This window comes from Bicyclus anynana, chromosome 1 (assembly GCF_947172395.1).
Source record: "Bicyclus anynana chromosome 1, ilBicAnyn1.1, whole genome shotgun sequence".
Lineage (NCBI taxonomy): Eukaryota > Metazoa > Arthropoda > Insecta > Lepidoptera > Nymphalidae > Bicyclus > Bicyclus anynana.
The window spans coordinates 16,373,219-16,386,025 of NC_069083.1; the positions used below are offsets into that span (position 1 = coordinate 16,373,219).

The window sequence follows — 12,807 nt, forward strand, 5'->3', positions numbered from 1 at the left end:
ACCTTAGCCTTAGCCACCCGTAACCATGACGACGTGGGGATAAAAATCCACCCAGCTTATGTACAATATTATTAAAAGTCAAGAGACGGTACAGTTTCTGAGAAGTTCCTCGAAATAAATATCTGACCACCTTCTAGCGATGATCATTTTGAATTTTAAGTAAAAGTTGTGAAAGCCAATGATTTTTTAGCACAATAAACGAGAAAAGATACACAAAATTTTCCTTTACCAAAATTAATTATACAGCCAATAAACAGTTATTTGACGAAATGTTTTTTTGTTTGGATAAGTATCTCTAAAAGAAATAAAAGTTATATTGAAAAACATGATCTAGCCATGAAATTCTCATAGTGAAACTCGATAGCCATTTGCGGTCGCATTCCATCATACTGATGCGTAATGAAATCGCAAACCTTCTAACAAGTATATACCTACTTCGCTTATAAGGATGACGTCATATTTCATTTTTTTCATATCAGCATATTGTTCGAATATCAGATATAGGATTTCGATGTACTTTCAGGAGAAAATTTGTTTGTAGTAAAGTATACATACAAGATGTTATAGTTCGTTGATGACACTCCTATGATATGCGGGCGTCGAGGGGAAAGACTGAGTGGGTGTGAAATCGTGCTTGCGGGGAAGTAAGGTACATGCATCATATTTTACAATTTAACGGTGATATATACAATATATAATTCGTGCGCATTAATTTGACACCTGGTTACCAAGCACAACCAAAGAAACAGTACAAAAATCATTTGAGCCAGCAGAGTAACGATGATTTGTATAACTCGCAAGTGCGAGTTTCGAATGCACCGCTATCTATCTCATTCTATAGTATCGTGTTAAACAGAGAGAGATAGAGGAGAATTCGAAACTCGCACCTGCGAGTTGTAAAAATATCGTTACAGAATAGCCTCGCAGGTGTCAAGTTAATCCGCACGAGCTGTACCTACGAATAGTATATGTATTATGTACATATGTTTTCTGTGGTAGAGCTTCGTTTTGGTCTAGTAGGTAACTGGTGTTATAAAAAGAAAGACGAAGGTATTTTTAAGACTAACCTAATAAAATTGCTTTTAAGGCTTTATAGCCTTCATGAAATATTGACCATATAGTTTTAAGGCTCCTTTTTCGTACCTACTCGTACTTATTAACTCCTTTCTGATAGAATGAACTATATTTCTTTGCTGAATAGGTATACTTATCTTTAATTACTGGTAAGTTAATGTGCATTGGGCTAATTCTAACGCACAGGTACATTGGTACCTATAGCTATTTACTTCTTACATTACATTCTGATTGGCTTACTATTTATTTATTTTTTTATATTAGACACTTATTGATTTTGATGAAAACGTATGTTCGGCCAAAATAAAAGTAGGTACTCGTTATTAAAAATAAATAAATTAATTTTACAATCCTTACCTCTCCTCCATTTTAGACATGACTTTCGGTGCAGTGAAGTCTGAAACGCTCTCGAGGGTGGTGTCGGGGAATACGCTGCGTTTTTCCCGAGGAGGCTCCGTCGACGGCAGGTGCGCTGAAAAATACACACACTCAAACTAAAACGTTTCTTAAGCTGATTACCTTTTAACAATTTTTTTTTTACTTAAATAAACAATTTTTTTTTGCGTTGCATGAACCAGCTCATGACTAAGGGCCTGTATGGGAGCGAAACTAGTCGCGCATACTCCAACGTTCAGTCGAGCATCACGTGAGTTCTAGCAGTGTTTCATTATAAATTTATATCTATTAGTACCTCTACACTAATCTATACTTATAATAAATCTGTAGAGAGGTCAATTCTGTACATGAAATATATTTCCAAAATAACTATCAGGGGGTGATTAGTGATCGATACTGATGCCAAAAATGCAATCAGTAAAATTTTTGTCTGTCTGTCTGTCTGTCTGTCTGTCTGTCTGTCTGTATGTTCTTTATAGAAACAAAAACTACTGGACGGATTTTAACGAAACTTGGTACAATTATTCTACATACTCCTGGGCAGGTTATAGTATACTTTTCATTACGCTACGATCAATAGGAGCAGAGCAGTGAAGAGAAATGTTGAGAAAACGGGAGATGTTACTCATTTTTTTTAGCTTCCGTCGCGTGTACAGCTTTTATGGTTAAAGATACATAGAAATCATGTATGACGGAAATATTCTCCTTAAAATTATCTATAAAAACACAACAGCATATATATATCGATCTTTTATGGTTGACTCACAATAACACGTGTAACTCCCGATAGCTTAGCAGTTCGGAGCTGTCTAATTATATCTGCCTACTCTTATGTTTATAACACTCATCACTCATCCCTAGCTAAAAAAGTTAACATTATTACCTATTCAATAAAAAAAGAATCATAAAAATCGGTAAAGAAACACCAAAGTTATACAAGAGATACGCTAAGCCATCGCGCGTGAATACTAATTCATGCTATATGGATTATTTTTGTGTAACGGTTGCCGCGCTCGATGCGACTCGCGGGGGGGGGGGAATAAATAAAGAAGGTAGGGTAGGGTAGGGGTATGGTAGGGGTAGGGCAAGGGTAGGGTAGGAGTAGGGTAGTGTTAGGGTAGGGGTAGGGTTGGGATAGGGTAGGGTAGAGGTAGGGTAGGGTAGGATAGGGGTAGTTGAAAGTTTACAACGACTTTCACGCGGACGAAGTCGCGGGCGTCCGCTAGTACTAAGTATAAAGAAAGATTTGTATTTTTGTATGTATCGAATAAATCCAAAAGCTACAGGATCGATTTGAAAAATCCTTTTAGCTACATACCTAATCAGTAAAATAGTCTATAGATTATTCCCGTATGGGAAAAACGCGAGTAAAACCGGGGAGTTCTGCTAGTTGAAGATATTTTAAAAATTTATATTGGAGTAACATACGAGTATAATCAATACTAAAGCTTTTACTTTATCGTAAGTATTTATAATATTTCTTATAGGTTTGTATGCCACCATTCATTACGGAGACAACACTAATGTTGTCCCCATACAAAACAATACAATGATCAGCATCTGGCTCGAATGATGTTTGTATTGCGTTTGTATGAATGTGTTTAGTAGCCAGGTATCAAGTTCATGCTCACGGGTTATAGAAGAGATCTTCAAAACAACGTAGATGAAATAAAAAAATCTTACGTATATCTTGGATCTCTGGGTTCTCGTTGAGTAGTCGCTTGATTTCCTTGATCTTGAGTTGCTGTGCCTTCGCCAGCGTCACTGTGAAGTCTTCCGGCTTCAGTCTCACCATGCTCGCAGTTCCAATCTTAAGAAAAATAAACAAATTAATCTTTACTAATATTATAAAGAGAGAGAGAGAGAGAGAGAAAGAGTTTGTTTGATTAAACGCGCTAATCTCAGGAATTACTGGTCCGATTTGAAAAATTATTTCAGGGTTAAATAGCCCATTTATCGAGAAAGGCAAGGAATAGCACCGTCTTCAAACTAATCAGCAGGTAGAATATAATAATATTATGTTGTTATTTTTCGCTGTTTAGTTTAGTGGGTACGGTTTTAGTTTTTGAAGTCGGTTATACTTTTTTTTTATTTTTTTGTTTTTCAAGCTACAGAAGCAAGGTAAAACGAAGTAATATTATATTATTATAAGTCACGTGGTAACAATTAATCGTGCGGGAGAACATTGTACGTGAGGCATCTTAGAACATGCTATGCGCGTTTGTTTTAATAACATCCAGAACTTTAGCTCGTAATCTATACTTATAATAAAACTGGTTAAATTTTATACATTAATTCGTAATTTGAGATTTTACTTATACCTTTTGTAACACCAAACATTACCTTGAAATAAAGGCCTACTAGCGCCATCTAGAACTTATAATAAAACTGTAACAGGTACACTTTTTACATTCTATAGGTACATTGAAGATATTTTGAAAAATTTTGTCGGGGGGCATTATGTAATCGATACTGAAGCTAAAAATATTTTTTTCGATTTTTTTTCTGTCTGCCTGCCTGTTCGTGTTTTTTGTTATTCGGGCATCACGCTGAAACTACTGAATGAATTCAAATAAAACTTTTGCTCGGTTTGAGACCATAATATGGAGAAGGTTATAGGATACTTTTTATTGCAAAATTAAAATAAGGAGGGGGTTAAATAGGGGTTGAAAGTTTGTATGGAAAGTCCTTCATTTTTAGAGTTACAGTGTTTTTACAGTGTTGTTGGTTGAATTATATTTATAATTCAACCCCTAAAGTGGCGAAATAGGGCTTCTATGTTTACATTGATTTCCACGCGGACAATGTCGCGGGCGTCCGCTAGTAGTATAATATTATTCCTATCACAGTTCCAACACAGTTAATGTTGCAATTTTATTTACCTAATTTAAGCTTAAATGACTGGTATATATAGGTTGATGTATGATATGCACAAATCTCGAGTGCAAGCTCGTAATAAATTAACTGGAAAATGTGCACAAAAATAAATAAATAAAGATAATTCGTAACGCGCGGCGTTATCTTAATGGGACCGTAAAACACCATTAAAACGTTACAAGTAATGGCTTTGGTTAGAATGCGTGATAAAAATCGTTTTACGACTAAATGATGTACTATAGTTCTAAAAAATGGCCAAGTGTGTGTCGTGCCTTGTGGAAAGTAAGGTTCCGTTACTCGAAGAAGTTTGTTTGACCTCCAATTACCATCTTTGTCTTTGCAGATCGATGTTACCATTGCAATGACATGACACTCATAAATATGTAAGTCTGTTCTTAGCGGATGTCTGCTACTGATAAACTACCTCCCTGTAAAATTTCGATTTTAAACGTCAAGCAGTTTTCGAGATTTCGTGATAACCTGTCACTCTCATATACAGGATGCTCGGGAGTATTTCCCTTATCTTCAAGGTGTTGATGAGTCCACTTATAAGAGCCGAACTGCATAACTAATCTTTTTAACTAAAAAAAAACTTTATGTTTTCATACAAAGTTACTAAGTCAAATAATTCCAACTATCCATGTAATACACGTCTTTAAGTAAAATGAAAATGAATTCATTACACCGCGGCTAGTTGCCTCAACTAGTGACAGGAGGGCTGGCCCATTTTTTGCGCAAAGGATCAGTTTGGCTGTCCAGCGCGGAAATGCAGCCAGTATTCTTGCCACCATTCCACGTGGGCATGATTTGTATAATTATTATAATAAGTTAGCTTTAGTTCCTTATTGTATTCTTTCTCAGTAAAAAAATGTATATTTTTTTATTCAATGACAAGTTAAGATGATGATGACAGTACTAGACTACATTTTTGTCGAGAGCGACGACCTCTGTGGTGCAGTGATTTTCTTGATTACTTCAGGACAGGCCTGACTTGCTCTTGCACTTTCTGATAGTGGTATGGATGCAGCCTGATTCGGACTTTGTCGATGTTGAAGAAATACTTGCAACTGGCACTCCGCACTTTACTAATTAGCTACTTCGTAATATGTATTAATAAATAAAGTTTCTCTACGTTTTTTTTTTTTCTTTACAAGTTAGCCCTTGATTACAATCTCACCTGATGGTAAGTGATGATGCAATCTAAGATGGAAGCGGGCTAAATTGTTAGGAGGAGGATGAAAATCCACACCCCTATCGGTTTCTACACGACATCGTACCGGAACGCTAAATCGCTTGGCGGTACGTCTTTGTCGGTTTAATGACGCGTATATGAGGAACACATTTTAAGATCTATTTACAAAAGAAGTATTATTTAGGTACTCCGAAAATATTCTTTTTAGAACACACGTTATTTGGACATATTTAATTAATTTTCCTTAAAAATAGAACAGTATGGAGTATATTCCTTAGAGTTATGGGAAATACTCCCGAGCCGATCACTCCTCTCCTGTATACAGATTTCAGTTTAATAGAACTCTGTAACAAGTACTCGAAATGCAAATAATTAGTAATTTAAGTACGACAAAACCTCCACAGCTAGTCTAGTTAAATATTTTATCACGAAATCCTTTACTGGGTTACACAAAGATCGATAGTGGCTATACGAAGCTGACTTGCTTCCCAGATAATCGGTTCTCAACGTAATCCAATTAGACAGGGATACTAATTGCCTCCAAGACGGCGATGCTGTGATTAGATTTCCCGCGTCTAACTGTATATCGGATTATCGAACTGACATCCAATCATCCTGTAATAATCAGTTTCCTCTGGATATAAATATTTATGTTCTAATCAAAAAGTGTAGCAGCGGCGAAGACTTTATACAAGTCGATTCCCATCGGGTTACCGTTTAAAAATCCATACATATTCATTATTGTAATAAATATTGGATACTAGGTGACGCCGCTCAGTTTCACCCTCCTGGTTCCCGTTCCCGTAGGAATACGGGGATAATATATAGCCTATAGCCTTCCTCGATAAATGAGCTATCTAATCTAACACTTAAAGAATTTTTCAAAACGGACCAGCAGTTCCTGAGGTTAGCGGCTTCAACCAAACAAACAAATAAACTTTTCAGCATTATAATATTATTATAGATTCCTAGTAGGTATGAATATGGGAAACCCTGTCACGCGGTATGAATTTCGTTTTCTTTGGGTTACCTCCGACAATATTCCAACATTCGCCACTGATAGACAGCTTCTTTCTACGAATCAATGATGTGCAGAAAGTTTTTATAGGTGAAAGTTGTAGAAAATGGAAAATTTCTCCTCGAATACTCCGTAATACTTTTTAATGTAGTGTTTTTATAACTATGAAGTTCAGGCTATTGGACTATTAAGACATGCAATAGGTAGACCTCAAACTGTAGGTACTCAGATATGAATTAGCGCCACTAATTTTGAAAGTCTGGACTGAGAATTTTCAAGTTTTCTTGGAAGTGGGTGGTGTTACACCCCCGTACCTCGCAGCGCACGTTAATCCCCCTTCATTATCATTATTATTATTCTGATACCTCTCCATGAAGGTCATCCAAATTGACTGATGAAACAGAAACGGAAAAACCTTATTAAATCTCTGTTCTGTATATCAATTTCAACCCATATTCGGCTCACTGCTGAGTCTCCTCTCAGAATGAGAGGGGTTAGGCCAATTAGTGCTCCACGATGGCATAATGCGGATTGGCAGACTTCACACACGCAGAGAATGAAGAAAATTCTTTTTTTTTTTTAAGTTTTTCCTTCACCATTTGAGACACGTGTTCCACTGGTCTGTATAACCATTCGCTGCCCGCGAGTATTTTATCGAAAAGCCCGTCTGAGTTGAAGAAGCCGACAGTCAGGGAATGCGGTTTTAATCTACAGTTGTGAGCCATTTTAAAAAAATCTTTATATTTCTCTATCGCGCGGAGCATGATACTGTGCTCACCTATTGCCCTAACTTTACTTTATATTTTTTTACATGTCATGTAACGGATACGATGGGCGACCGGTCGTCCATTTAGGAGTCAAGAGGATAATAAGAATTAAAAAAAAACATTAAATAATACTATACCTTTTCTCGCCTATTATCATAATCAGGGTACCAGTCGCCGCTCTCATCTCCATCGTACATGTCTTCATCATCAGCGAGCTCGTTGTCATCCTCCAGCACTGTCAGGTCGTGGAGCTTATCCAGAGACTCGGAGCCCTGGGCCTCTTTGTGTGGCACTATGGCGTCGTCAACTAAATTGACATCTTGGTCGTCGTCTGCGTATATCTAGAAAAGAAAAGAAAGTGAATTAGCAACTTGCTACTACGCTCTAAACTAAAAATAAATTGGTAACATTTATTTTTTTTGTTTTTACGATTTAACTAAAAAAGTGCTTGAACGATTTTACGAATAACATTTTTGCTATATTTTATCGCCGTATTACTCGTGAGAACGGGAATTACGCGAGGGAAGCCGCGGGGCGTCCGTAATATTTTAAATGTGAATGTGAGTTTGTTTTTTACGTTTTCAGACCCAGCTCACTAAACGGATTCTAAAAATTCTTTCTTGAACGATAAGCTTCTAAATACGATAATTTAGGAACCTGAGATACAGGTTTTTCAAACATAATTCAGGGTCCTCAGCACCATTGTAAAGAGACTTCTTTTAGAAATAAATTTCAAGCTAAGTTATCAGAGAGCAATAAAGACAATAATTTTATCCCCTTATTCCGACGGGAACGGGAACTATGCAGGTGAAACCGCGGCGTGCGCTAGTATATTATGTTTGTAAGCGTGCTATGCTACAAATTGCTATAATTAAACGACTAATTAATAAAATTTAAACATCCTACTTAACTAGGTTCATCAACACAAAAAATATTATGAGATCACAACAGGATAAAAAATATATCTTTACTAGATATATTATTTTATAAATATAAATATATTTATATAAATTAGAGTATTTTCTACCAGAGTTTCAGAAGAGTTGTTCGACCTAAATATGATATCACGTCTGTCACACCTTAATATTTTATTTAAGTGGCAGGAAAGGAATACAGCAAAACACTCTCAAAATGTTTCATCTTCATACAAGCATGACATGTGATATGACACGAGATTGATTACATCATAATAATATAGGTAAACATGTGGAAGAAATATCATTTTCGCATTCTTATACACATATATACTCGTATTAAATAGGTTTAGTGTGGACTTGTATACATATATTTTAAAACTGTATATTTGTATATATACTTGATATGTCGAAATATAAGTATAAATATATTAGTTAACACATACCTAGTTTTAAGCATAATAAGTTAGTTTAAAACACTATGATTTATAAAAAAAATCTCATAATTTATTACAATTATTTTTGGTATTTAGATATTATATCTTTTATTAAAAATATGTAAAAATATATTCAAATAAATCTAATTGCGCCTAACTTTTATAATATCTCTTATTAAAATGGTATCAAACAGTAGAATTTTGTAAGTAATATGCACATTAGATACATTAAAAATCTCGTCGTTTTATCGTGGTATATACCCGTTTAAATAAAAATCATAAGATGCACAAAACTCTACTAAAAAAAATCAAGATGAAATGGGTATCTTAATTTATAATATACAGTTAAATCGTATCATTTATAAGAACGAGTGCAACAAACAACCTAAAAATAAAAATCTGTGATCTCTTAATCCGAAAGCGAGGCAGACGCGAGGATATAAATGCTCTTGTGTTTTATTAGCTCTGTGATTGAATAGGAACATTTATTACGAGCAGCTGCATTATTTGATGATCGATCGCTTTTAAAACAGTTTGCCACTGTTTCATTTATTTATAGCGCTTTAAACATGTTATGACTTTTCAGAACATTCGTTTTATCGTTTCTGTATCGATTGAAGATATTTATATTCATTCATTTTTTTACGATTATTTGATTTCGCATATTTGAATGACTTCTTGCAAATTAAAGTTTGATAATTTTAAGCTTAATGGAGATCGTATCGGTATCGGAGAATGTATCGGTATGTCTCGTGTCATTAAACACGAAAATCTTCTAAGCAATGTACCTACCTACATTGAAATGGATAACAGAATAGGCCGTGAAAATACATTATAGGTATGTATTTCTTGTCGACATGATTGATTTCATACAAAATATCTTCAATAACAATGCCACAGTGCAATGGTTCAATGATGTTTGATTTATTATTCCTAGACCAATCATGACAAATACAAACAGTGAAAATTATATCTATACTATACTATAATATTATAAAGCTGAAGAGTTTGTTTGTTTGTTTGATTGAACGCGCTAATCTCAGGAACTACTGGTCCGATTTGAAAAATTCTTTCAGTGTTAGATAGCCCATTTATCGAGGAAGGCTATAGGGTATATATTATGGCCATATTCCTACGGGAACGAGAACCACGCGGGTGAAACCGCGCGGCGTTAGCTAGTATATTATATAATCACTACGTTTTAAATACTTTCGTGTCAAGAAATAGGTAATATCACGTGTTTTGTTACCTATGTGGTCCCAATCCTCTGAAATGACTTAAAGAACTAATGATTTTGTTTTGTATATTTGGTAGCTATGTCTAATAATAATGTCGTAAAGTAATTTTTTCACCCCACTTCCCATTATTTAATATTTTAATAGTATTTTTCTATGAAAGTATGGCAGAACAATATTTTCCAGGTCAGATAATAAATGAATGTTATTAAAACTATTGGTATGTATTTTCGTATCGAATCTAAGATAATTTTCGTTTCGAAATGAAGATCTTATGACGTCAGAAGAAAGATAGATTTCAGTACTTCGCCATAAACGTGCGTCATAATGACGTGGGATGCATAGCTCTGCTGTCATAGATTCTTCGAGCCATATTTAGGCAAAGGTATACCTACCTTCATTGGAGTAATTTGTAGACATAATATACATTGATAATGTTCTTGTAAATTAATGATTGTTATTTTTTATCTTATTTAATGATCAGTTGATATTAATGATACGGGACCGGAACCGAAGGTTTAACATGCTCTTGAAAGCTTGGGGGTGACACCACTAACTTTCGAAGTTCTATAGTCTGGAAAAATCGTTGATGAAACTCTCATGATATGCGGGCGACGTGTGGAAAGACGGCGCGGGTGTGAATTCGTGCGTGCGGGGAAGTGAGGTCAGAGGTGCTTCAGTTGTGGGTTTTTCATTCATCGCTACACGTCCCCCGGCCCGCGCGGACCATCGGCAGTGTTACGAACGAAGTTGCCAAGCTGTAAGAATTTTGGCTGAATTTTTTTAAAATAATTTATAGCTGAATATTTCGTAGCTTCACCCAGCGACCTTTAGAAAAGGCCAAGGCAAACGTTTTTGGACCAAATCCAGGACATTCTCACTAAAGTCAGAGAAAGAGTACTCTAATCGGACGAATTTGTATTAAAGTATTGATTAGAATGATAAGAGGCAAAGGTATGTAGGTTTTGAGCTTGGGCTTAGGGCTTTATTACTACTTTTTTTTACTACTACTTTTTTTATTAGGGCTTGGTCTTGCCTACCCCTATGAGAATAAAACGTGATGATATGTAATATGTAACATGTACCCACCTCGAGATCCGAAACCACAGCCAATCACAGCATTAATGAGTGAATGTCATCAATACAGTACCATATATCTAATTAAATGTGAATGTGAATGTCACCAATATCCATTTTAGTTTTTTGCTTTGATCATTTAGTTGCCAATATCGTAGTAAATAAGAAGAATTTATATTTAGGTCAAGAAGAAAAAGAAGTGTAACAACTAACGTGTAGATTTTTGACGGCCTCCGTGGCGCAGTGGTATGCGCGGTGGATTTTCAAGACGGAGGTTCTGGGTTCAATCCCCGGCTGGGCCGATTGAGGTTTTCTTAATTGGTCCAGGTCTGGCTGGTGGGAGGCTTTGGCCGTGGCTAGTTACCACCCTGCCCGACAAAGACGTACCGCCAAGCGATTTAGCGTTCTGGTTCGATGTCGTGTAGAAACCGTAAGGAGTGTGGATTTCATCCTACTCCTAACAAGTTAGCCCGCTTCCATCTTGGATTGCATCATCACTTACCATCAGGTGAGATTGTAGTCAAGGGCTAACTTGTAGAGTTTGTAGAGATTGATAGGTATATACATATTATAGGTATGTATGAAACATTCATACAAGACAAAACCCGGCATCCGATTCCAAACAGTTGTGATTTCTGCGAAGCTTTCAAGAATCCAATAAGTAGAAGTGGCGACCGAATCCTACTTATTTCGTTTACGACCGGCCGCCACGCGTTTATAACACTTCGCACAAACCTGATTAAATGTATACGATGTATATACAAAGAAAAGAATATATAAAGAACTATAGATTATACAAATAGCTGATGTGAAGCCAACAAAATTAAATATCACGTGTCTCAAACGGTGAAGGAAAACATCGTGAGGAAACCTGCATACCAGAGAATTTTCTTATTTCTCTGCGTGTGTGAAGACTGCCAATCCGCATTGAGCCAGCGTGGTGGACTACTGGTCTAACACCTCTCATCCTGAGAGGAGACTCGTGCTCAGCAGTGAGCCAAATATGGGTTGATAACATGAAGCCAACAAAGGACAAATTTGTATCGAAAATGCAGAAGAAATCATAAACTCGAGAATACAGGGTCACTCATTCAGAAACAGTTCGACATTGTGTTCTTTTTTGTATTATTATTATTATGCAATAGGTTGTTGCCTATCTAAAACACCAAAAACAACCACTAACCACGTAAGTTTTATTTTATAATCCACTTTAAAGTAGAGTAACGCACATTTCTCAACAAAAAGAGAAAAGCCTCTTTTTTTCGAAATCGGTATATTTTTGCCACATATAACCAAATTCAATTTGATAGCTAATGATCTCAACTATCACCCCTTAAAGGGATCGCTATACGTTTCCAGTGACCCTGTATATCGCGTGAATAAAATAAAAAAACAAATCAATACAAACATATGTCGTAATATTGTAACAGAGGAAAAGTAGCGGTCCATATTGTCGATCACTAGCCTGCTCGAGATGCCCTGTATGGCCACGCAAAGAGAATATAATGTCGACCAAAAGCGGCAGAGTTTAATAACGCTCTCTTTTTCGATCCATCGCAATGAAAGAAAGAGCGACATTTTCCAGTTCGTAATTATTGGTTAATTTTTATCTCTCTTTCATCTTGACATATGTCGTTGCAGCTCTTAAGGCCTATGTGTATTTACCAATGCTCCATAGTAATCAGAGCGTGTATTTTCTCTGGCAACGCATCAACGCACGAGGACGGGCGTTGGTCCTTTGTTTTTCGGGATCGTTGAACTTGCATCAAAATATTTGCTAATCCCGATACACGCAAGTCGGACACTAAATACATAACTCA

The 12,807-nt window shown here is 36.0% G+C and overlaps 1 protein-coding gene across 2 annotated transcripts in view; it reads right to left on the reverse strand.

The window, feature by feature from the left end:
• LOC112055873 (protein eiger) overlaps positions 1 to 12,807 on the reverse strand; it is a 70,055-nt gene that overhangs the window by 15,905 nt on the left and 41,343 nt on the right. For both annotated transcript variants that reach the window (XM_052882530.1, XM_052882532.1), the window contains exons 2-4: positions 7,462 to 7,665; positions 3,154 to 3,280; positions 1,432 to 1,546 (exon numbers count right to left, since the gene is read on the reverse strand). In XM_052882530.1, the coding sequence (XP_052738490.1) occupies positions 1,432 to 1,546; positions 3,154 to 3,280; positions 7,462 to 7,665 (446 nt within the window). The remainder of the gene's footprint in view (positions 1 to 1,431; positions 1,547 to 3,153; positions 3,281 to 7,461; positions 7,666 to 12,807) is intronic.